This window comes from Podarcis erhardii, assembly GCF_964252035.2.
Source record: "Podarcis erhardii genome assembly, chromosome: 16".
NCBI lineage: Eukaryota > Metazoa > Chordata > Lepidosauria > Squamata > Lacertidae > Podarcis > Podarcis erhardii.
This window is the reverse complement of record NC_138514.1, coordinates 17,431,843-17,457,119: the sequence shown is the minus strand read 5'-3', so window position 1 is coordinate 17,457,119 and position 25,277 is coordinate 17,431,843. Positions and strand designations below refer to the sequence as shown.

Genomic DNA, 25,277 nt, shown 5'->3' with positions numbered 1-25,277 from the left:
GCCCTAGAGAAAGTGGAAAGACAGAGAGGATTTCCTGATATGCCCCCTTTGCATTATGGGTGGTGTAGGCTTTTGACACTAAGTTCTTACTAAAAATAGCTGCTGCTTGTATTTCTTTCTTGGGGGAAAATGGCAGTAATTTTGTAGGGTTTTATGAATTTTTGTAGTGTCATGACAACTTGTTAGCATTGCCAGATGTGCTGGTTACAATCAAATTTAATCAAATAATTCTTGAGTATAAAAAAGCTCAAAATGGAAACTCTCTGGATTATTTTAGCATGCTTGATTTAATTTTAATTACAAATTTAGACACAGCAGATGTTCTTTGCAATAGATAATTTTCTTTTGCCTCAGTATAATACTAAGGATCCTTGGATTGCCAGACCAGAATTTCAAAAATGAGGGACACTCATTTTTAAGCTGCTGAGAGTTCTATAGAGCAGTTGAGTTCTTGGAATAAAAGATGTCTGGCAAGTTCTCCAGATGGTGTTAGCTTCAAGGAGGAGGGAATAATGACTGTTTAAGGCTTCTTACCATTTTCTTACGTAGGGATAGATGACAGAGAAAGAAGAGCAGCTGCACCAAGGAAAAAAAGTTGGCAGTAAAGTTAGCTTGTTAAAAACAAATCCCCATGAAATTAAAAATCACTCTGAAAGAATACAGTGCTGGTATCAAACAGTAGCACTTCATACAGGAGGGAAAGATACAAGAGGCCGGCCTTTCCCAACCTGGTGCCCTCCAGATGTGGTAGCTGGGGCTGGTGGGCATTGTGCTCCAAACCTTCTGGAGGGCACCTGGTTGGGGAAGACTGCAATAGCCCATGCAATTGTGCTGCAGTGAATCCAACCCCCACACAACACACATACCCTACCCAAGCCTGGCTTGATGGGTATTACAGAAGACTTACTCCTTCTATTGAAATTAGTGAAATTCAGTGGACCATAAAGCACTGGCTTTAATGCATGAAAAAAAACAGGATATTAAGAGGATATTGGAATGAGATTTTCTTTTGCAGGGAAGGCAGAGAAGTAGTAGTTTGCCCCTATAACAAATGGACCACTTGCATATAAAAAAGCCTGCGAACTATATTTTTTTCTAATTTTTTTCACTTAAAACATCTCCAATAGACACATTTTAAACGGGAAGTTGGGAAATGGGGAAGTGTTCAGTTCCTCACACTATGTAGTTTGCTGTGCTAAGAAAAATGGGGATCCTCTTAGGGCAGCAAATAAAGGGTTGAAGGACAGAAAAACTACACAGCAAAAGATCTGTGTGTAACTTGTTTGCATGGATGAACTTGTGTTTTTCATACCATGACAAGAATCCTTCATATGCTGTTGTGTGGCAGCAGCAACAGCATTTTATTTATCAATTTGGGCTGCTCCATTGTCCCCTTTTAAAGATGGATCTGGCAGTCTAGGACATCTGCATGTGGTAATCGAGTGTCTTGGTTTCTCATACCTCTGTGAGAATGGGTGATTTTTTTTGTTTGTTTGTTTGTTTGTTCTGTTGCAACCCATGTTCTTTGGAATTCTGGCACTTGTCAGAGTCTGTATCCTCTATGACGATTTCAGCACTGTAAAAATGAACACTAAAATTGAAATATTTGGACACTGTGACCTAAAGGCTCAAAGTTTGTGCTGAGTTTCCACTCCATGGGTTCTTGACATACTACATTTTTATTCTGCCCTTTTCCCAAGAAATGCATGACAGCCACACATAGCCTTGCTTCCTCCTCACCTACACACATTTTATTTTCACAGTGATATTGGGAGGTAAGTTGGGCTGGCAGTAACTTATCCAAGGTAGCAGAGCAAGGATTTGATTCTGTGTAGCTCCTATCTTTAATCCAGCATGAAATTCACTATACTGCATTGAAATCTAAATTATATTTCAAATAAGTCCTGGGATCAGAACAAGTGCCCATCTAAACCAGCTGACTAGCCAGATGATTCCTGAAAGATCACATCAAAGATATGAAGGCTCTAGCCCTCCCATATTAATTCCCCAACTACTAGTAATCACAGGAACATTGCCTCTGAAAGTGTAGGCTCGACTCGGCTATCCTTTTCAGTTTTCATTGACCTGCCTATACCCCCCAGGAATTTGTCTCTTTTTAAAACTGCTTTAGCCATCGTCAATCACTACATCATTTCATACTATTTTTGCTCAGTATATGAGCTATGTATTTTTCAATGGCTTTGGGCACTCCCTTTTGAAATTCAAATGACTGTCTGTGATACTGTTTCTGTCTTGCTGCTTGAAGATCTCTGTACTTCCTTTAATTAACCAAATTAATACTGACCTTATTTTTAAATACTTTAAATGTGACAGTTTACCATATGGTAACGTATGACGTTGGGTCATGTAGCCACTTCCTGCAATGATAATCTCTGTGGTGAATTTTACACTCCTGGTTCTTACCCAGATTTCTGAATAGTTTGCTAAAATTCTGTTAATGCTAGGATGGGTGGTTTGGATGACTGATCCAAGCAAGTTCTAATATATATGTGTTGGAAGCCACCCAGAGTGACCGGGGCAACCCAGCCAGATGTGTGGGGTATTATTGTTGTTGTTGTCATTGTCATTGTTATTGATAAACGGTTGCATGGACTCTATGTGAATTTTCCTATGGAGAGGGGCATGGTTTGGTGCAAGCCTGGCAATTTTTCTCTCCGACTTCTTGGGAGAAAACAGTTCTGTTGGCTATTCTGAGAAAATATTTGTCCTCCTGGTTAGCTTTTGAGGGGCTTGTGAAGACTGTTAGGCGCAGTCCAGGTGCTGTGAAAGTGATGACACAGAATTGTGTTTCAGTGGGGCCTCTTTGTAAAAGGAAGCAACCGTCTGGGCTTGACATTGTAATTGCAGCACTTCAGAGCTGGCAGAGATGCTGCTATCTTGCGTGTTCTCGACCCACTCCTTAAAGTCCACATTAGCCTCTTTAAAGGCCAGGAGGGTTAAATCCAGCAAAGCAGTTTGGGCATCAGCGTGATGCTGTGCAGAAGAGAGGACTCCATGATTTGAATGCAGTTAGGTCATTTGAAGGAAAGCGGGGACGGGAGACTGTTATTTTGAAAGGGCTCACAGCAGCCTTTTCTGCTGGTGGACTGTGTAACATGCATTGACGTCAGAACTGGGTGATCAGTGATCAGTATTCAGTTCCTGCAGTGGGTCAGGTTTATGCCTCTCACTCATTCCTTTCCTTTTATCAGCACCTCTCTTTGCAATTACTGCCTTGCTCACATTACCAAATAACAAAAGATCCACACATCTCCCTCCTGAAGCTGAGGAGAGATGCCTTCTGCTAGCAAACAAACCCAATTTCTTAAAATTACTCCCCTTTAAAACTCATCTGCTCTTTTTAGACAAAAGAGTTTTCAAATTCTTCAAACTGTAGGGGAAGGGAGCTTCTTTTGCTCTGGAGCCCTTTGCTCTGGATTGCTATATCTCGTACATTAGTATTAAATAATAAACATCACAGAAAACTGGTGGGTGGGTGAATTTGACATGCAGTATTGCCCAACAGGTGTTCCCTGGTTGTACAAGGCTCTGTAATTTTACCTTATCAAAAGTATTGCATAATCTGGTTTGGAAATTTCCCAAGTAAGATGCTTTTTAAAAAGCTTTAATTCATATGGAAATATTGTTGTTTGCCTGTCTGTCTCTGTGCTGTTGTTTTTTAAATCTCAGCTCAGTATCACAGATTTGAGAATTGTGGGGAAAGGGTCTTTACACCTGCATAGGAAGCAAGGTGGGAAGAATTTGCTTCATCTCTTTTCAAGGTTTGCTAGGGTGGATTTTTGAAAAGTTCACAACAAAGACGGTGGTAGAAACTGACTGACTAGCAGAGGGCATTAGTTATCATAGATTAATTCTCCAGCTTCTAGGGTGAGGGAAGATAGAATGAATGGGGAAATGTGACATGAACAGCCATCTGGGTTTCCCAGCAGTGTTCAAATAAAAGGAGAACAAGTTTCTTCGTTACTAGAAGATTATCACTTCACGGCTGGGAAGGACCTCAAAGTAAATTAGCCAGTCCCCTGCCATTAAAAAGATCAATACCTTTACAGCCCTCAGCAAGTATTTAATTTATTTCTATTCTATTAGCGACTTCATAAGATCCCTTTTGCAATTAATTCTGTGGCTCTTCTTCCTTTCTTGACATCCCTTTTTATTATAGCCATCCTTAAAGCAGCCATTATGTGTGTGAATATTTAGCATATTGCCCCTTCAGCCACCCACTTCTTTTAAGGCTTTAAAATGCATTTTGTTCAATGCCTCTTAGGTTTTGCGTTGGATTTATCTATATCTAACATTCTTAAATAACTCAAACTTAAGGCTCTAGGTGGGCCACAAAATTTATAACACATAATCTCAGCAGTCACCATCCAAAGTAAAACAAGCAATTACATACCCTGGAAAAATAGTGAAGCAAAAACCACTCTTGCTTGGCACTGACTGTGTGAGCAGGCAAAAACCTGTAAGCAAAACCTTCCAGTCTCCTCTAGGCAACCATGCCCAAGGAGGAGACAAGCCTGAGGTTCACTGTGTGTGGCTCATTCTTGTAATGCTAAACTTTGGTCTAGCATTACATGCACACCAGGCCACTATCTGCTTATCTGGTCAAAGAGCAGCAAAATCAGATTATTTTTCTTGCACCACTGGCATTTTTCTTCTGACATATCAAATTTGAAAATAGTGATGTGTACTGTACTCTTGGAATGGTTTTTTAAATGGCTGTTTTTAAGCGGACAGTTGGTTAGGTCTGTATTCCTATATTTGAGGTGCAGGTGCAGAACTGCTTGGAAATCAGTTCCTCATTTGTATATTGTTTCCAGTGTTGGACACGTTGGACCCTGAGGTGTGTGATTAGGGCCATCTGAAGGCCCCTACCTTTGAATGAAATAGGGAGGCAGAGTTTGTCCGTATCACACTAGGAGTCCATGTCAAGCTGCTTCTAGTAGCACAGGTCATGCAAGGTAAACTGGGAGCTCGCTCTCCAGCATAATGCAGCATGTTCACCACTGGACCAAGGTCTCTATGATGCATGTACAACTGCAGCATTTATCCAGTCATGCTGTCTGCTGACCAATGCCACATGGCACTTGCATTCCTTGGCTTAGAACTATGCAGTTGGGAGATAAGACTAAACAAACATCTCTATTACCAAACTCTCTCTGAGTTTTGCTTCAAAGTTTCTGGAACTTCACAAGTGAACAATTATGCTCAAGAATATATGAGGCTTGTTAGTCTGAGGTGTGATTCTTTGCAATGACACAGTTGGAAACCTAGCTTGTGTGCCTCTGTGCTCCATGGAAAAGTAGTAAGAGCAGCTCTTTTAGAGAGACCATTATGAAGTAATAGTCTGTGCACCTTACTATGCTAATAGCAAGTGTGCATAAAGTCATGCTGTACAAATCTTGCGTTACAAACATTATGCAAACGTTGTATGTTATACTTTTGACAGCAGTATTTGATGGAATAAAGTGTTGAGAGAACTGGAAACATACACTGACTTGTCTCCTGGAGGCTTTTAAACCAAGAATACTACACTGGTTCACATTGGCACCCTTAAGATCCTTCGTTTCCGCTATCATGCCAGCTTTGCAGGTGACATTAAAATGTTACAAGGGCACGAATGGGCTCTTGCATTCTCTCCATTGTGTTCTCTTCACCAAGCTGCTTAATTGTTCACCTCTGTGTTTGCTCTTGAGGTGTGAGTTCTGCCCTTGAAGCTGTTCTTACTATGCAGGTTATATTTTAGTTCCTTTTAAGGCTCTCATGGTCAGGGTAACTTCAGTCGCTTCTTGGGAATGGATCTGCAATGCATATAGGTGGGCTGGTAGTAGTTAACGCAGTTGCAACTTCCTGCTGAGAGTTTTCATGGCATGGCAGAGACCCCATGCTGAGCAGAACTTGGAGTACCCAGAGAAGAGTGACAAGAAGGGGGTAGGAAAACAGGAATCCAGACCCCACCCGCATTGTCAGGAACAAGGCTTAAAAACTGCTTTCAGATTCCTAACACCATCATCACAGACACCTGTGATTGTTCCAGCCATGTCTTCCAGAAAAAAATCTTTTTCATAGGATCAAACAAAATGAGTGACTATGGACAACACTGTTGTGTAAAATTGTATCCTGTTTCTACAATGTCCTTATAGCTTTAGGCTAATTGTCTTAGCTGTGTGATAGTTACACATCTCTGATTGATACATAAAAATAATTGGGGTTATACGTAGTACCCGCACAGTGAAGTCACAGTACTTAATTGTACTCGGGAGCACCAACAGCACAAGCAGCCTTTAATGGAAATTCATAAACTGAAGGCCTGGAAGAACCAAAAGCTGCTATTGTTCTACAGATGTTCAATGCAGCTCCTAACGTTAGTTCGTAACAGGAAGGGAAGGAGATGTCTTTCCTGTACTACTATGTGTCTAACCTTTGATGGTGCTTGGTATGAACCAGGCCTGGCATACTGTTATGGCAGAGCAGGGTGAGGCACCCGCCCCAAGCAGTGGAAGCCCAAGAGGCGGTGCCCACCTCTCCTCTGCTACCCGTCCTACCACTTCCAGAGGGCATGAGATCTCATGAGATACCAGCAAGATCACAGTGGAAGGCACCACCGCTGCTGCTAAGAGAAGTGTGGCAGCAGGGGCATGTTGCTATTTCGCCTCAAGTGGCAAAACGGCCCGATGCACCTGGTATGAAGTTAATATGACTTGCCTTGATGGTGTGGGGTCTGGTTAAAATGCCATGATGGGAGAAGTCTGCTCCTGGATTTTCTTCCCCAGGATTTGAACTGTTTTGTTGGAGCCCAAACTCTTATTGAGGCGTTAGAGAAATTTTCTTGAGCTGCTAAGACGTGAGCAAGGATATAGTGTTTTTGTATATCGTTTGGGCTCAAACCAGGGCCCCCACAAATGCAAAGATCTTGCAGGGATTTGGGAGCTTAATATACATTAGGTTCCATTTTGTTTTGTTGAGCATGCCAGATAAATACATTCAGCCTGGACTTAAAAATATAGCTAAATTATCAATTTCTCTCTCTCTCTCTCTCTCTCTCTCTCTCTCTCTCTCTCTCTCCTTTTCTCTCTCCAGATTTTGGATTTGGCAACTTCTACAAAAGTGGTGAGCCTCTTACAACATGGTGTGGAAGCCCCCCATATGCAGCCCCTGAGGTGTTTGAAGGCCAGCAGTACGAGGGTCCGCAGCTGGATATATGGGTATCTTAATTGTATTAAATTGAGCGTCCCTTTAAAGAAACTGCTAAATTTTAGTTAACATGTTATATTGCTCTTCCTAGTTGGTAGATAAGTGGTCTTGCTTTTAAAGACAAGTCATAAAGGCCCCAGTAGCTTTGAGAATGGGAAGCAAGAGCTCCTTTGAAACTTGTCTTTATTGTATTAGAGGAAACAATTTGGCCAATGCAGAAATCTGGTCCTCTCTTACTGAATCCATGCACTTATGTCTGTGCTGCAGTTTAGCTTGCTAATTCCTCCTTCTTGGGAGTTCAAACCAAAGTTAAGATTCTAAATTCTCTGTATGGCCAGAGGGATTGTCTGAGTCATTTGCACATGGCTGCTATCCATCCTCTCTTTCAGTTGAGAGGACAAGACAGTTTGCCTTGAACAATTCTGCTGCAGGCAGGTGCCCGTGGCTGAACCAAAAAGTGTGTGTGTGTTTGCTTCATGCTACTCTAATGGGAAAGGACACACGGAGGTGACAAGAAAATCTTGCAAAGCACATACAGGAGAGAGGATGTGCTGATGCAGGTTCCTTTAATGCAGTGCCAGGCTTGCTGTTCTCCAGTTTTTTTGATGGGGGAGGTAATTGGGTCTTAGTGTCTCCTAGTATTAGCAATGTTTCCAGAGCATGGTTTTGCTGTCCATTGTGTTGCCAGAGTTTAGGGGCTAAAACTTGTCAGTGTGAATGTCCCACAGCATTTATGGCGCCAGTTTTCAGTCATGGGATTGAGCCTACAAGTCACTTCAGTGAGGAAAACAGTAACATCAGAAGGTCTGTGCGGCCCACGGCTGAAAAAAAGGTTGCTGACCCCTGGTCTATACTAGGGTTTCCATCCGTCCAGAATTTCCTGGTGGAAATCGCTTTAATGTCCAGGAAAATCTGAATGTATGGTAACCCAAGCTCAAGAATTTTTGTGTCCAGATTTTCACCTTTTGAACTATGGCAACCCTAGTCTATACCTTCAGACTGTTTATGGCAAGCATATTTTGCTATATTTATATTTTTGTTATCATTCGCACTATGGATGCAGTGAAATTTGCCATATTGGAACTGGCCCTTGGTCTTGGTTTTCTTTGGAAAGGAGGCAGGGTGCAGACATTAGTGCTGCGTTCTTCTCTATGAAGACACCCACGTTGTTTTACAAATAAACACATCTCAACAAGAGTTCCCCTTTAATGAGGAAACTGTTACCGCCTCATTGCGCCCGCTGTCCTCTAACTTCCAGATGAACTCGGTACACACCTCAAACACACCCAAGGATTTACAGCACCTAATGCTGTGTGGGGACGTGCCAGATCAACAGGAGTTTTGAAAAATATTTGTGGAAGCTATTGACTTTGTTAGGTTGCTAACAAAAATACCTTTCAAAACCAGATGAAAAGCACTGGCTGTACAATGCAAATGTTCTTTTGAAAAATAAATTTGTGCCTCTTACAAAATTGGTCGGTGATTCTCACAATTATGGTGAGAATGGTGCCTTTTCTCCTCTCCCTCAAAATCTAGCGGCAAAAACAGCTCAGAAAAGTGCTCTGCCTAGGCTCCCAAAATTTGCCATTGGGAAACAGATTCTCTCCATTTAAAGGAGAAAAGATAAGTCTTTTGTTGTTGTTGTTGTGTTACCCCAGTCTCTGTGTGGCATTACATTGTTCCGCAGATTTAATGCTACCAAATATTGTGCATACTTTCCAGCAGGCTCAGTCATTATTAGCACATTGCTGCTACTTTGTCTCTTCCCTTGTTCTTTCCCCTCCCCCGTCTTACATAATAAATCTTAACAGGCTTTGCATAGAATCAGGATCTGAGGCTCTTATCCTGACCTTCGCAGGGATTTCTTCTCGTAAGCTTTTGCAAGTTGGGAACTAGGGAGAATCACACTTTTGTGCTCTGAGCAGAGAGAATTCAAGCAAACTTCAGGGTGGGATTCAGATTTTATTTTTTTTAAAGTAATTTCTATTCAAGATTTTCTTGGTATGTGCATTTTTAAAGGTTGTAGTCCTTTCTACAAATCAGTTACATTTGATATGAGACAATAGTGTTGTATGCAGTATAGGGTCGGGGCAGAAGAGGGGGGAGAGGAGGTGTGTTTATTAAGAATATTGGTGCATCTGTTGAAGGTAGTTTATATTTTATTGAGTAAAGCTAGCTTGTAGATCCCACACTCCCTTATCAGTCTCACTCAGGGTCCTGTCTTGTTTGCACTTCCAGAGTTGCAGATAGAACTTCTGTCCTTTAAAGTGATCTAAGGAAGGTGCGGCTTCCAGAGGTGCGCAGTTTACTGCCCATAAGTTCAGTTGGATGTTGCCCAACTGAAGAACCTGAAGGCAAATAATAATAATTCCAAATAAAATCATAACTCTGCAATTGAGAACTAGTATCGAGAATTCATTTCTAAACAGATTCAGCTGATAAAATGGAACCCATGGTTGGCTTGCTGGAACACAAATGTGCAGACGATGGGGAAGTCACTACGCTAGGTTCTGAGTTGGTTTGCAGTTCAGCCATAGTGACTTGGAATGGATTCCTTCCTCTCTTATCTGCTTGGTGTCAAAAACTGGCTCCCTGTTTCCCTAGTAGGAATCCTTGAAGCAAGAGATGCTTCACCAATACAGTCCTGGCCAAATTATTTTGATTCCTCAACAAGTCAGCATCCCAACTTTTGCAGCCAAGTTATAGAAATGTGTTTCATTGGTACAATGTATGGAAAGGCTTTTTGCAGAATTCTGAAAGACAAAAAAGCAGTATATTTTGACACATGATGATACATGTGTTTTATCCTTTTCTTAAAGCTACTGTTGTTTTTAATGATCTGTTGAATGTTTTAAAATACCTCTTAACTGTTTATCAATAATTTTAAAGTTTTTTTTAAAAAATATGCTTTTCTAAACCACATAAGAGGTTCTCTTACAATCAAGTGTTAAATAAATCTGATGAAAAATTAGACATGGGCTTCTAAAGGTTAATGGTGTTATTGCTACCAGCAGCTTGTAGGCCTTGCTAGTCTGTGTTATATATATGGGATAAATTCTGAATATACCTTGCTTACATACTGAAACATTCAGATGTAGTGAAAAGCCACCGGAAAGAAAACATTAGTATATAAGGGTTTTACCAGCACACTATGGAGCAAGGTACAGTTGTCTGCATGTTTTGAAAGTCAAATCTAAAACTCCTCTTTCTCTTTCAGAGCATGGGTGTAGTTCTGTACGTCTTAGTATGTGGAGCACTGCCTTTTGACGGACCTACACTGCCCATCCTGAGGCAACGGGTTCTGGAAGGGAGGTTCCGGATCCCTTATTTCATGTCTGAAGGTAACATCATCATCATCATCATTATTTATTATTTATACCCCGCCCATCTGGCTTGGTTTCCCCAGCCACTCTGGGCTGCTTCCAGCAGGATATTAAAAACACAGTAAAAGATCCAACATTAAAAACTTCCCTAAACAGTTGTGTGTAAGGCTTTTTGCCTTAATTTTTCCTATTGTTTATAATACAGGCAATGACTGATTGATGCATGTCCATGTACACACGATGCTGAACTTGAAAGTGACCCGAAAATGTCACTAAAGCATCACTAAAAGGGCAGAACACTTTATCTGGGCCCCACCAATGTGCAGTGTATGTTTGTGTGGAGAGAGTTCAGAACGTCAGAAATATTGTAAAGATACCAACTCACTAGCAGGGTTTGATTAAACACAAGTCAGAAAATAAAATCAAAGGTTGAGTAAGGATAACATGGAATGAAATTGACTGCAATATGTAAACATGAAGGAAAATTTGGTATAAAACTGATAAGAAAATAAGAGTATTAAGGTATAAGATTATAAAAATAAGATAATAATTAAGCAGAAGTAGTAAATATTTCAAGAAGCAGAAGGGGAAGTTGAGGGAAGTCATGGGGAGGGGTTTTTTTCTTTTTCTTTTATGTGACAAATGTTATATTGCGTTTTTGATTGACTATAAATTGTAAAAACAAAACAAATTCCTTCCAGTAGCACCTTAAAGACCAACTAAGTCAGTTCTTGGTATGAGCTTTCGTGTGCATGCACACTTCTTCAGATACCAAGTGTGCATGCACACGAAAGCTCATACCAAGAACTGACTTAGTTGGTCTTTAAGGTGCTACTGGAAGGAATTTGTTTTGTTTTGACTATGGCAGACCAACACGGCTACCTATCTGTAACTATAAATTGTAAAAATCCAATAAAATCTTTAAAAAGAGAGAGTGTTCGGAACGTAACCACCGTGCAAAGCAAGGATTGCCTGTATTCTGCTGGTGATGAAGGTGATAGAAGTCCTGAAGAAATATTCGTTTCAGTCCTATGGCAAAAAAGTGCAGAGATTTAGACTAAAACAGCAAGTTATTTCTAATTTCACAGTTACTATGGCTTAATTTGCCTGAAAACCATCTTTGAGTATACAATAATAGTACATAATACAGCTGCTTGCACATGGGGGAAGTTGTTATCCAATTGCTTAGTGATGCAGCCATATTAACACATGATAACCTGATGATGCCTAAACATCAGTATGTAAGACGATGCTATTGGATGGCCGCATCGCCAGCTGTAATGTGTGTTTAATAGGCTATGAGGATGTTTGTCCCATGATTTTAGCATTGACCAGAGCAGCATCCTAGAGCAGCAGTGCTCCAGCCACTGCTAAGTCTTCTAGGGTGGTATATGATAGCTGCTTGATGTGACATGGAATGCAGCTAGGATGTCATGATGCTAAGCAGGAAGGAATGGACCTGTCTAACTCACTTCAAAACTACATGCACATCCCTTTATTTGCATGTCCATTGTGTGCTTAATCTTAATCACTTGTAGTCTTTCCAGTACTGTGGCTCTTAAAAACAAAACAACAACAACACTTATTTGCATGAAAAACTCCTGTTTGCACAACCAAAGCAATGTGATCAACACCTTGTTATGTTTCCCTTCTGACATTTCTCCCTCCTCACTTCATGTTTTCCATTTCTTCTTCGTTTATCTATGCTTCTGCTCATCTTGAGCTGAAAAGCGTGGAGGTGTCTTCATATTTTGTTTCTGAAAAACCCCCAAATCTGCCTCCTATCAGAATCTTTGTTTCAGGCTCTTAGTGTTGGTGTCAAACCATCAAGCGGGATTCCAGATAGGGGATTAATGTTGCCAATAGATTGTTCAGATCTCATTTTTCTGTGTGTGTGTGATTAGTACATGACAACCCACACACTATTTTTTAGTTTTAGCCTTTTCATAGGCATACCACTGTTTCCTGTTTACACGACTGAGTAGTTCTTGATGGAATGTTTCTGTGCTATGTTTTCTGACCCCCTCAGTCACTTCTCGCCTGACCTTCACTACCTCTTCCCCTTGTGGGCATGGACAGGTATTTCTGTACATTTGCGTACAGATCTTAAATGCTTTTACTCCAAAGGAGGTGTGCAAGAACCAGCCTCTAGTTGTCATGTTTCATTATGGACAAATTGGATACTTCTGCTTTGTGGGAGGGGGTCTGTTGCCATTTGGTGGCTTTAAAAAAAGAGTCATATAGACGTCTTGTGCAAGACGGATATGTAGCTATACTGCAATCCTGGCAAAGTGGTCTTGCACATGACTTGGGTTAAAAATAGAAGGAAGTCCTGTTGGGGACTGTGATTAGTCTCCAAGGTAATCTTCTACATGCATCAAGACCTTGAAAGAATAGTTGATGAAATTTCGATGTGACTACACATGCAGCTATTAGTGGAAGCAGGCACAGTTGTGTTATTTGTGCTGCTAGAAACAGAATGGCTAGGTTTTGCTCAGGTGAAGAGCAAACAGAAATAGGGTTGCAGTGGTAGGAGCCACAGCCAGGAACATCACCATACAAACCAGTCACCCCCTGTCAGAAAAATGCTCAAAGGAGCTTCTATACCAGCAGGGATAATGGGTTGTTTTTACTTAAGAGGAAATCTGGGTTACATGGGGAGTACAAAGGTGACATTTTGATGAGGAAGACATTGTTTAAACAATGCAAAAACTCTTAAACATGAGCAGCAATGATAGCACAATAAACTTGCATTTGGGAGCATCCTAGTCCCCTACATGGCCTACTTGTTTATATATTAGTGTACTGTGAATGCAGAAATAAAATCTTAGTGCAGTAACAGCCATTTTGGATGTGTAGGTGTAGACATGGCATTGTCAGGTATCCAGGGGATAAAACTTTGGAGAACCTAAAGACCAAGCCACTGCTTAAATGCTTACCAGCTGGTGTTGTAGGACTCCCCAACTTTCTGTCGTTTCTGACCACGCAGTTAGTTAATTAAGCACAGCTTCTCCAGCCCTCCACTGTCACTCAGAAATCCTGGGAAGCAGTAAATGTCGGGCTTAACTGTGTGGCCAAGACGCTAGGTCAGTGCCACTCGTTGTGCCAAGTGAACAGACAGCTTCCATGTCATTCCCAGCCATCCAAATTCATCATTAAGCATGGGGTGGTTGATAGGATGGGTGGCAAAAAACATGAGTGAGATAAAGCAGAACATCAAATGTCATATAACAATGAGATGCCTTGTGGAAAACAACATATATGTTATTTGACTTCCTCTGAAGGATCAGGCTTGCAGTTTGGGAGTACTCTGGTTCCACTGTTGCTCCTTGGATGCACAGGTGACTGCAATGTTCAGGAGTGCTTTTTCTCAGCTGTGGCTGCAGTGCGAGCTGTGAAAAGGCAGAACTTGCCGTAGTGATGCATGTCTTTGCTCACCTGATTAGATTAGTGGAACATGCCCTACGTGGGGAGCATGTTGGACATTTGAACGATGCTCAGAAACTACAGCTGGCACAAAATGCAATAGCCATTCTAGTGTTCATTTTTTAAAGATCATATTAAACTGGTCTTAGGTAGATTGTACAGCCTTCTAATTTGTTTCCAGGCCTAATTCAAGATACGAGTGGTTAGGTATAAAGCTCTTAACAGGACCAGGATATCTGAAGGACTGCCTCTTTTCCTTACGTACCTCTCCATTCATTGAGCTCATCTTCCTATACTCTGTCGAATGTCCTGCTACCAAAAAGAGATTCACTATTCAGTAAGTAGGGTTGCAGGACAGGATTTTTTCTATTGCAACCACCCCAGTTATGGAATCCCTTCCCTCAGGAGATCAAAGTGGTCCCATCCCTGGACTTCAGACAGTTGACAGAGACATACAGATTGGTTTTTAATTGGAGACCGTAGGTTTTTCTTCTACTCATCTTGGTTTTTAATACTCTTGTTTTAAATTCTGCTGTTGTTTCAACTGGTTTGTGAGTATTTCATTTTCTTTTTAACTGCCTTGGTGGCCTGCAGTACAAAAATGTTTAAAATAAAATATTGCGGTACGATGCCATGATTGTGCTCCTTTCCACAATTTCCATAACAACTGGGCAGGGGGCAATGATTTCTTGCAGCTGTAGTAGGCACTGCAACAAGCAAGCCAGAACTGCAAGAACACATAACTTGGAATGGGGAGCTTAAAAAACAAAACAGTTTTTTTCTGTTCTGAAACTTCATTGGTTAATGCAAACGTAGCCCTTTTGTGCAATTCAGTCAGTCCTATGGGTATGAAGAATTACTATTATTCCTTTTATTGTGCCTGCAGTTAGAAATAATTGTGCTGTTTCCCCTAATTGCTCACCTGTAGGAGAAATGGGTTTTGTTCTTTATACAAATTAAAGACCTCTTTCAAGATTATTTTTATTTTTAGCAGTAGTATTTGGCGTCTGAATTAAGCAGTTTCCTATTGCTAATAGTCACCCAGCTTACATTGACACAGGCTAACAATGCAGATAGATCCCATACTAGCTGTATCAGTCTGAACTTTTCACCCCTACTCTGTCCATGTAGAGTGTGAGCATCTTATCCGGAGGATGCTGGTCCTGGATCCATCCAAGAGGCTGACAATTGCTCAGATCAAAGAGCACAAGTGGATGCTGGTAGAGGTTCCTGTTCAGAGACCTATTCTCTATCCCCAAGGACAAGAGAATGAGCCATCAATTGGAGAATACAATGAACAAGTTCTGCGGCTGATGCACAGCTTGGGAATAGACCAACAAAAAACCATTGAGGTAACACAGTCTTTTGTTGTTTGGGTGGAAGCTCATTTACAGTCCCTACTTTACAGGTCTGTCTGGTATCTTCCAAGTTTTCACCTTTGCTGGAGCTATTGTGGGAAGGTCAAACTAGTAACATAATGGTGCACGAGACTAAATGAGCCTAATGCCTTTGGGAAATGAATTTGCAGGGTAGAGGGAGTGAGGAGTGGGAAACCACCTGGTGGAGTTTAATGGGTATATTTTAGCATGCACATCTCAAACCATCAGGAAAGTGACACTTTGCCAGTAATTCCCACAGCTGATTTTGCCAAGGTACACTCAGCTTTGATTGTACTGTGGAATACTGTAGCCCCTTCTTTTTTAAAAGTGAGAAATATAATTCATATTTTTCTGGAAATAATGTTTTATTTTCTTAAACTTTCACTGCCAAGCCTCCCTGTCTTTTAGAGCCTACAGTGGTGAAAATGTCCACATGTGCCTATTCTTCATTATATATTTACAGGTCAAGTTTTGGGAAATTTGAGGATAACAAGGGGCGCAAAACAGGAAACGGACCTCACTTTGCTTTAAGCTTCTAAAATGTGAGATCTGACAAAGTAAAAAAAAAAAACAACAACCCTTAGAAAAGCAGCCAGTTGTCTTTATTTTTGGTGTTTCGGCTAGGATTCCAAATCAAGCCTCTTACCAGAAATAAACGCTGAAAAGCTCCCTGAGGAGTCTGTGTGATCACTTCCTTCAAAATGGTTGATATTTTTAGCCAGTGTGGAGTCTGCAGTATTAATGCTTCCTGCCAGAAAGTTGGCAGGAGGGAGGGCAGGGGGCAATGAAGCCTTGAGCCTTTTCGCTCAGGGCTCCATTTCCTATTGTGGCTCAAAATGTGGAATAGCCTAGGTTAAGGAACCTGTGGCCCTCCAAATGTTGTTGGAGTTTAGCTCCCATCAAGCAAGGCCCAGTGGTCAGGGGCAATGGGAACTGTAGTCCAACAGTATCTGGAGGGCCACAATGTTCTCCATCTCTGGGCTAGGTGGTACTGTTTTGTATTTGTTTTTTAAGGGTTAATAAACAGGCGCAGACACAGGCATTGCTGACAGTTCATTTGTGCAACTGACACTTTTGTAAAACTGCACTAAAGCCAATATGGGGTCCCAGGGCCCAATTAGCATTGTCATTTTGGGCTGGGAACAGAATTTGGAGCTAGAAGGGATTAAAACATGTCTTGTTCTGCCACCCAGCCGCTCGAATGGCACTGTAGGATGTGCTTATGGAAAACATATTTATGCAGTCCCATCAAAAAGCTGAGCAACACACAGCAGGCATCTCCCCTCCCTCCTTCGCCAGCTTATCTCAACTAGGTGAAAACTCCCTCCCAGTCCCAAACATGCAGCCCAGTTCGACTCTAGGGAAAGAAAAAGAAAGACTCACACTCCTCCCAAGGAAATGTTGTTCAGTGGAACACCGCACCTCTCTGTACGCATATAGCTGTGGCAGTCTCTCACACATTGGAGAAAGGTTACAGATATTACAGTGGTACCTCAGGTTAAGTACTTAATTTGTTCCGGAGGTCAGTTCTTAACCTGAAACTGTTCTTAACCTGAAGCACCACTTTAGCTAATGGGGCCTCCTGCTGCTGCCACACCGCCGGAGCACGATTTTTGTTCTCATCCTGAAGCAAAGTTCTTAGCCCGAGGTAATATTTCTGGGTTAGCGGAGTCTGTAACCTGAAGCGTATGTAACCCGAGGTAGCACTGTATTTGTCCTGATTTAACCTTTGGGTGCCTGTTCTCTTCTCAGTCCTTGCAGGACAAGAGCTACAACCACTTTGCTGCTATCTATTACTTGCTCATAGAGAGGCTCAAGTCACATCGCAGTAGCTTCCCTGTGGAGCAGCGGCTCGATTCCCGCCAGCGACGACCGAGCACCATCGCTGAGCAAACAGTCGCCAAGGTAACTCCCTGTTCTAGGCACAGTTGTTACCACACAAGCCAGTCAGTGTTCAGTCACAGAGCTCTTCTTCCTACCCAGACAGACACACACCCCTACCAGCGACCTGTATTTTTGGACCTGGAACCTAGTTGAATATATAAAGGGCCTGCATATCATGGAAGCCTCCTTTGACTGTGGTTCTTTTTTAAGAAGGGTGAAAAGTCAGTCACAACAGTCCAGTTCCAGAAAGTGGTTCAGTTTGCTGCAGCAATAGGAAAATCAGTAAGAGGGGGACCTAGGCAGTTATTTTCCTTGGTGATTTTGCCTGAAGCTGATCAGATGCACCAGAATTTGAGCAAAGGCAATAAAGTGTTGTTTCATTCCTCTGTAATGAGCGCTGGTATTTTGGCTAAGAGCACAAACCAGAAAGTCTCCCATCTTGCCTATGCTGTGAACTCACTAACCTTAGGCTGGCCAATATCTCTCTCAGCCTCACCCAACCAACCTTCTCCATAATCTGCAATATGGGAATGGCAGTGCTGTCCTTCCTTTTTTTAATAATTTTTATTAGTTTTCACAACAATAAACAAGAAAAAAGAAAACAAACACAACACAGAAAAAACAAATAAACATAAAACATGACTTCCCCATACCTCCTTTTCACTGCATCCTTATTCCAAAAGATTTTTTAGCAACCCTTTAATCAATTTTTCTATTGGTTCTCTTTAAGTTTCCATAAAATTATTATTTACAGCTGTAATTCTCTGTTTCTCACCCCTTAACAGGCAGTGCTGTCCTTCCATACAGGATCATTCTAAGCATGACTGTGATGTATGTGAATCTGAGCACATAGTATTCATTTGGCATTATTTAGCTGATGGCTTTCCCCATGCCAATGCTCAGCTTTGGGCAGCTGTTGTGATTTTCCTGACTGGCAAGTCACAGGCAATGTTAGATCTTGAAGCCACAGACCAAGCACTGGCCCACATTAACACGCTCACGAACCAGCTGGTGGTCTGGAAAGCAATCAAGCCATTAAATTGCTTTCAAAACTCATTGGTAAAACAAGTTGACTGCATGGCACTGCGGAACTTTTATCACGGTGTTCCTGCAGGCTCTGCCTTGGCTTCAGAAGCCCTGATAAGATTGCAGCTGAATGTCACACAGACATTTAAGGAGCAAAACATTGGGTGGCATCAGAGCTTCACTCACTCACTCACTCACTCACACAAATATGCTATTTTGAAGTTTGTCCTTTGTAGAATATGATAAATGGCAGTAGTTTGTCGTTCCCAACAGATCCCCAAATATTCTCGTATTTTGCAAACTCCCATGTTTTGTTTTGTGTTTAAATGTATAGAAACCAAGTATGTTGTGCTTAGCATTGGCAGTTTGAGATGTTTAATATACACTGACGGTTAATGTTGTGGATGTTGCAGTCCCCTTGCTGGCAGGCATCTCACAGCCTCTGACTCTTTATTTAATCAGCATGACGCCAATAAAGTGAGCATTAAACCAGCACACGCTTAAAATAACAGTGAAGGCACAATCTAGCTTTTAGCCCTTGGAGAAGCCCTCATTCTTCCTTATGGCCTCCGCACAGTCCCACAAGTGTGACTAGGCATGCACAGTCTGAAGTGCAGAACCTTCTGTAGCTCTAGGCAGGGCAAGAAGGTCTTGCTGAAAGCATTCTGGCTCTAAAACGCAAGACCAGCACTTCCCTTCTTTGTTCTTCTCTGAGAAACGTTTGGTGTGAGCAGTTCAGTCTTGTGTATTGGTCATTCTCCTTTCCCCGCCTATGTTAGGCTAGATTTGCCTCACAAGTTGAGATCCCACCACTTCTATTATTCTCCACGGGTTGTTATTGTTGTGCTCCATCCCATGTCCGATACTTCCTGGTTTCATTTCTGTTTTCTTTGCATGCCGTCTAACAAACTGTTCTTTATTTCTCTTACTCTTTGTAGGCCCAGGCTTCCGTAGCTCCCGTCAACCTGCGCCCCCAGAATGTCAGGCTGCTAAGGTCTCCTGGCCTCCCACCAACTTCCACTGCTGAAGCTTTCTCTTTTCCCCCTTCCGCCTGTCAGGCAGAATCGGCTTTCATGGAGGAAGAGAGAATTGACACACCAAAGGTAAGCTCTGCAATTCTCACATGCCATATTTAAGTCTCCTAGACCTTTTTGAATTGTCCGCGATCGGTGCTTGGAGGAAGAGTTAGATTCATAGCTGAGCTGAGTAATGCTGAAGCAACTGAGCTAAGCATTAAGGAGCTTAATAGTGAGCTGTTTGTTAGCACAGGAAGCATCTACAAAAGACTGAGAGGCTTATATCGGGGGTGGGGAACCTTTTTCAGCCCAAGGGCCAAATCCCCTTGTGGGCATCCTTCCAGGGACCATGTGCCAGTGAGGCCCATCACCTGAGACCTTTCATTGTGTGCCTCCTCCACGAGAGGTCCCAAGGGTGGCAACACGAGAATAGGCCTTTTCTGCAGCCCTGACCTTGGTGGATGCAGAGAAAGCATTTGATAATGTTTCGTGGGTATTCATGCAAAAAACTTTGGAAATTATGAGTTTGGGCAAGAAAATATGTAGTAGTATAAAAGTGATTTATAATTCCCAAAAGGCCAGACTATCAGTGGTGAAACATCAGAAGCTTTTAATATCTCTAAGGGAACAAGACAGGGCTGCCCTCTTTCTCCTCTCCTCTTTTTTACTGGAAGTATATTTGAAAGCAATAAGAGAAGGCCCTAGAATAGAAGGAATTAAATTGGGACAAAGGGCCTCTAAGGTAAGAGCCTTCGCAGACAATCTAATAATTACAACAGAAAACCAGAGAGTATTGTAGCAATATTGGGAAAAACAAAGGAATTTGGACAATTATCAGGATTTAAAGTTAATAAAGGAAAAACAAAACTCTTGGTAAAAAAAATTAGATATACAAGAAAAAGTAAAGTTAGAAGTAGAAACAGGACTTAAAATCACCAACAGAGCAAAGTATTTAGGATTTTGGATAACCATGAAAAACATTAAATTAAGAAAGACTTAGAAATCTGGAGCAAATTAAAACTCACATTGTGTGAAAGAATTTCTACAATCAAGATGGTAGTTTTACCAAAAATACTGTTCCTTTTTCAATAAATTCCAGTTCGTAATGACTTAAATTATTTTAAGGAATGGCACAGGTATTTGGTGAAATACATTTAGCAGGACAAAAAACCTAGAATTAAATTTAAATTATTAACAGACACCAAAGACAGAAGCGGCAAAGACAGAGGAGGGTTTTGAATGCCAGATTTTAGGATCTACTACGAAGCTGCCTGCCTGGTCTGGCTCAAGGAATGGATGATCTTCAAGAATACCAAATTATTGGATATTGAGGGCTGCGATAATATAGTGGGGTGGCACGGATACCTGGGTTATAATAAAGTAAAAATTAACAAAGGATTCCTAAATCACATTATTAGGAAAGCCTTATATGAAGTTTGGGAAAAGAACAAAAAATTATTAGAACCAAAAACCCCATGATGGTTGTAACCAATGGAGATAGAGGCAGTAAAAAGAAAACATATGGATTCAAATTGGTTGACATATAAAGATCTTTTAGAGGAAGTAAATAATAGATTACAAATGAAAAAATATGAAACAAGAAGACATATAGGAGTAGGCTGCTTACAATACCATCAATTAAATGCAGTTTTTGAGGAAGACAAGAAAGTAAAAGGGTTTAATAAGAAATTATCTGAATTAGATGAAGAATTGATTATAAATGATGATAAAAAAATCGATCCAGAATGTATAAACTATTATTAAATTGGCATTAAGAGACGAAGAGGTTAAAGATGTCATGGGCGAATGGGCACAAGATTTTGGTTATACAGTTGAATTAGAAAAATGGGGAAATTTATGGGAAAGAGACATAAGATTTACGACATGTTATACAATAAAAGATTTTTTTTTTTAAAAAAAAAGATGTACAGATGGTATCTTACACCCTCAAAATTGGCTAAAATGTACCAAAACACTAGTGGAAAGTGTTGGAGGTGCAAACTTAAAGAAGGGAATTTCTTCCATATGTGGTGGACATTCCCCTAAAATTAAAAATTTTGGGAATACCATTTATGAAGAATTAAAGAAAATGTTAAGACATACTTTCCCCCAAAAAACCGGAAATGTTTTTATTGGGCCTATTAACAACAGACATCCCAAAAGAAACCAAAGGAATATTTTTGTGTGCAGTAACGGCGGCCAGGATAATGCTAAACATTGGAAAGTAACATAACACCGACAAAAGAAGAATGGGTTCTTAATAATAAATAATAATAATAAATTTTATTTATATCCCGCCCTCCCCAGCCGAAGCCGGGCTCAGGGCGGCTAACAACAATCAACAGAATATCTTGAACTGGCCAAACTTCCAGGTTTAATAAGAAATTTATTCTAATGAGAAAATAAGGAGAGAGTGGGAAGTCTTTATAAATTATATAAAGAGAACTGATTCCCAGATTCATACTTGGTTTAGCTTAGAATAAAAATCTCACAGGTACCGATAATTAGAATATTTCTCCAAAAATTTAATCATTACAGACAACCAGTGATTTGAGGAATAAAGATCCGCATGGAGTTTGTTGAAAGTCAATTATTTTTCTTCTTCTTCTTCTTGATATTATTTTTCGTTCTTCTTTTTCCTTTTTTAGGAGAATATAATGTTTTATATTTTTTATTGTAGTTTATGTTATTATGTTTACATCCTTGTAATTTTGTTTTTGTATCTTCTGTTTTTGTATTATTTCTTCATTTTATTCAATGATTGTTTGTATGATGTATAAGTATTTTTTTAAAAAAATGTTTTTTTTTAAAAAAAAAGAATGGGCCTTTTCTGCAGTGGCTCCTCATTTATGGAATACTCTCCCCAGGAAGCGTAGCCTGGTCCCTTCATTGTACACCTTTAGGCACCTGGCGAAAAAGTTCCTCTTCAACCAGGCCTTTAGTTGACCAGCATTCTATGTCCTTTAAAATGCGTTTGTAGGAGAGATAGTTTAGGCACTTAAACTCATGCAGAATATAGCAACTAATACTGTGAACTTGTATGACTTAAAGATCTTCACTGGCTACTACTTTTGAGCAAAGTTCTGTCTGAGTATTCAGATCTTCATCAGAGCCCCTGCTCTGCCTGCCCCACTTTTAAAAATTGGTGAGTGGCTTTGAAGGAGAATGCCTTTTCTGTGGTGGCCCCTCATTTGAGGAAATCCCTATATCTACCTGCTAGGCACCGACTTCGTATTGCTTTTTTCACCCTGGAATTTAGTGGTATTTAAAGATTTTGACTACACTTCCTGTTAGGTTTTGTAGTGTTTATATGTTTTATTATTTTCTGTGGTTATGGCATTAATTGATCCCATGAGCTGCTTGGACGAAATCTTCCTAGAAATTTTCAGAGCAAAATGTCAGCTCTTGGTTTTTGTGTTGGGGGGGGGGGCTGTGCTTGCTTTTGCCTTTCACAATCTGCTTGTGGTAGTGCATGAAGGCTCCCCATTTATTGATGGTGGTTGTGTGGGTGTCCTCCTCACTGTGGTTTCCCACCAGAGGTGTCTCCACTTATCAGAAGTGGGCAGCTAACAGAGGCCTGTGTGAACTGGGCTTATTGGCTACTTCACAGCAGCAGGAAGTGTGGGAGACCCGCAGGCATTTTCCTAGGGTGGACAGTGCAGAAAGGCCCTTGCGTTTCACAGTGGTGTGGTTTCCTATGCCACAAGATAAACAGGGTGCCTGAAGCAGCTGACTGTGTGTTCACAACTCAGCTGACTTCGGGGCAGTTGCAGCACCGGTTCTCTCTGGCTAAAAAACAGCTTCTTAAGAAGTCAGGCCTGTTGCAAACTGCTTCCTCTCCCAAGTGGACAGCTCTACCTTTTACGCACAGTGAGATGATAATATTAAGATTGGCCAGGAAGGAGCTTGCCCTGCTTTTTGGGTTACCCAGTCAGCCTTGTTACTTAGTAGAAATTAACCAGTGCTTGTCACATATAGGCTTCTTCGGTCCTTGCAGATATGAAGCCTTTTGCTGAAAAGTTTCCAGCGGGGTAGCTGTGTGGAGTCTCTCTTGCAGCATAAACAACCAAGAGGCTTGTGGCACCGTAAGGGCTGACAGATTTATTATGGCATAAGCGAAATCTGTTAGTCTTTAAGGTGCTGCAAGGCTCGTTGCTGTTTATGCTGACAAGGACCCTCATGAGTTTTAGTTTACACTCACAGTGTTGAGGCTGCAAATTTGCAGCCAGCCTTAGACTTCTTTATGTAAACTTGCAGGTATGCTTGACTGCAGTTGCAAAATGAGTCCCCCTCCCCCAAATTTCCTTGTAAGCTGAGAATTTCCATGTTAATTTTCAGCTGTAATTGCAGTTTTCCTGCCTGTTTACATTATGTGATATTGGAAACTTGGCAGGCAGCAAGGCTTTAATTGAAATGGTGTTATTAATGTTTGCTTTTAGTTCACTTCATGAGCAGTAACAAGCTTGCTGGGACCTTCAAGTTGTCAAAAAATATTAGAGACCTTCTGTCTCTAAAACCTTTGGGGTTTTTTTGTTTTTTATTCTCCCACTCTGTAAGTCGAAATTAACAATCTGCTCCGGAGAATCACTAGTTCAGCTGCAGTCCCTTTAGATTTTGGCTCCTGTCGTTAATGCAAGAAAACTTGCATAAACTTTGTGCTCCTCTGCCGCTAACAGGCTGGCACTGAACCTGACTAATCGGATGTGACAGATCCACAATTGTGCAAAGGTACAGTTGCTCCAGTGAGCTTTGCACATTCACACATCAAGCTGAGAGGTCTGTGGTGATGGGTCTTGAAGGGAAGTGGGAATTAACCAGAATGGATGTGAGCTGGCAGGAGAAAAATATTCCAGAGCCTTTGTGACGACAAGAGCACAAAATAGGCCAGAAACACGTTTCTGTGGTGTGTGTATACCTACGTAATGACACGTTCTGTTCTTGCACAGTCATTGCCTCATTAATATTGGTGTGTTTTATGCCATCAGATTCAAATGACACCCTTGATTTAGGGCTTGCCAGGATGGGAGACTTCTATATATAAGAGCAGTATGTACTTGGCCTTTCTAGCCCAGTGTCGTCCTGTACCACCAGATGACACAAAAGAGGCTTATAATTATTAGTTCGGTTTCTTTCATCATTCATAAATACGTGTCTGTGCTTTTTATACGACAGCTTATGAATGTGGCTGCTTCCCGCACAGCTAGCTTCATGCTGCGGTGCTAAAATAAGAGGAGCAGGGATCAGAAGTAACCCCACCCCCAAAAAATGCATCTTGGGGTCAGTTACCTCTCTTTCAGAGGGTCTTGCCTAAGGTGATCTGGCAGTCCATAGTCTTCCATCGGGACCAGGAGGGATCGACACCTGAATACCCTTTCTAATCAGCATGCCTGACACCAAAATGACTCTCCTCAGATGTGATATTTAGAGTGCTTCAGACTTACCACCATTTCTAAATACCTGGGTCAAGAGATCTGTAAGCAGTTAGTTTTAGTGAGGTGTAGTATAGCTTTCTGCCTCTGATAAGGCTGGATAAACGTGAACAGGGCTGTTACTATACAATACCCTGATTCTTGGCAAACTCTAGTCTAATCTCATGTACAGTTTGGAGTGGCAAAAGCATTCAGGCATATTGTGGAACCCCTCCCTCTTTAATCCAGGAGATTTCTCTTATAGCAGCTATTAAGGTTGTTGTTGTTTTTACTTGCTCCAAGCAACCTGAACAGTAAAATCTAGGAAACCTGTCTTAACACTAGCACTTAGTTCCGCTGAATTGTTTGTCCTGTGTCGTGTCTGCTGACTGAATTAAGTTGTCTATGCCTTTGGCTGCTGCTTAACCAGCCCGGCTGTTAACGGATAACTTGATTCTTGTTGTGATGCGGGTGGTAGTGTGGTGCCAGCCGCAAAACTTTTGTTGCTGGCTTGGTGTTCCAGGAAACAGCCTGCCCAGCATAACACAGCTCCATTGCTGAGTTAGCAGCTATAGGGCTTAAGAGAAATCATTGCCTCAGAGG

At 41.3% G+C, this 25,277-nt stretch overlaps 1 protein-coding gene across 2 annotated transcripts in view; it reads left to right on the top strand.

Annotated features, from left to right (window-relative positions):
* SIK2 (salt inducible kinase 2) overlaps positions 1 to 25,277 on the top strand; it is an 80,753-nt gene that overhangs the window by 43,185 nt on the left and 12,291 nt on the right. For both annotated transcript variants that reach the window (XM_081843090.1, XM_081843089.1), the window contains exons 5-9: positions 7,099 to 7,223; positions 10,430 to 10,553; positions 15,093 to 15,313; positions 17,093 to 17,245; positions 19,189 to 19,353. In XM_081843090.1, the coding sequence (XP_081699216.1) occupies positions 7,099 to 7,223; positions 10,430 to 10,553; positions 15,093 to 15,313; positions 17,093 to 17,245; positions 19,189 to 19,353 (788 nt within the window). The remainder of the gene's footprint in view (positions 1 to 7,098; positions 7,224 to 10,429; positions 10,554 to 15,092; positions 15,314 to 17,092; positions 17,246 to 19,188; positions 19,354 to 25,277) is intronic.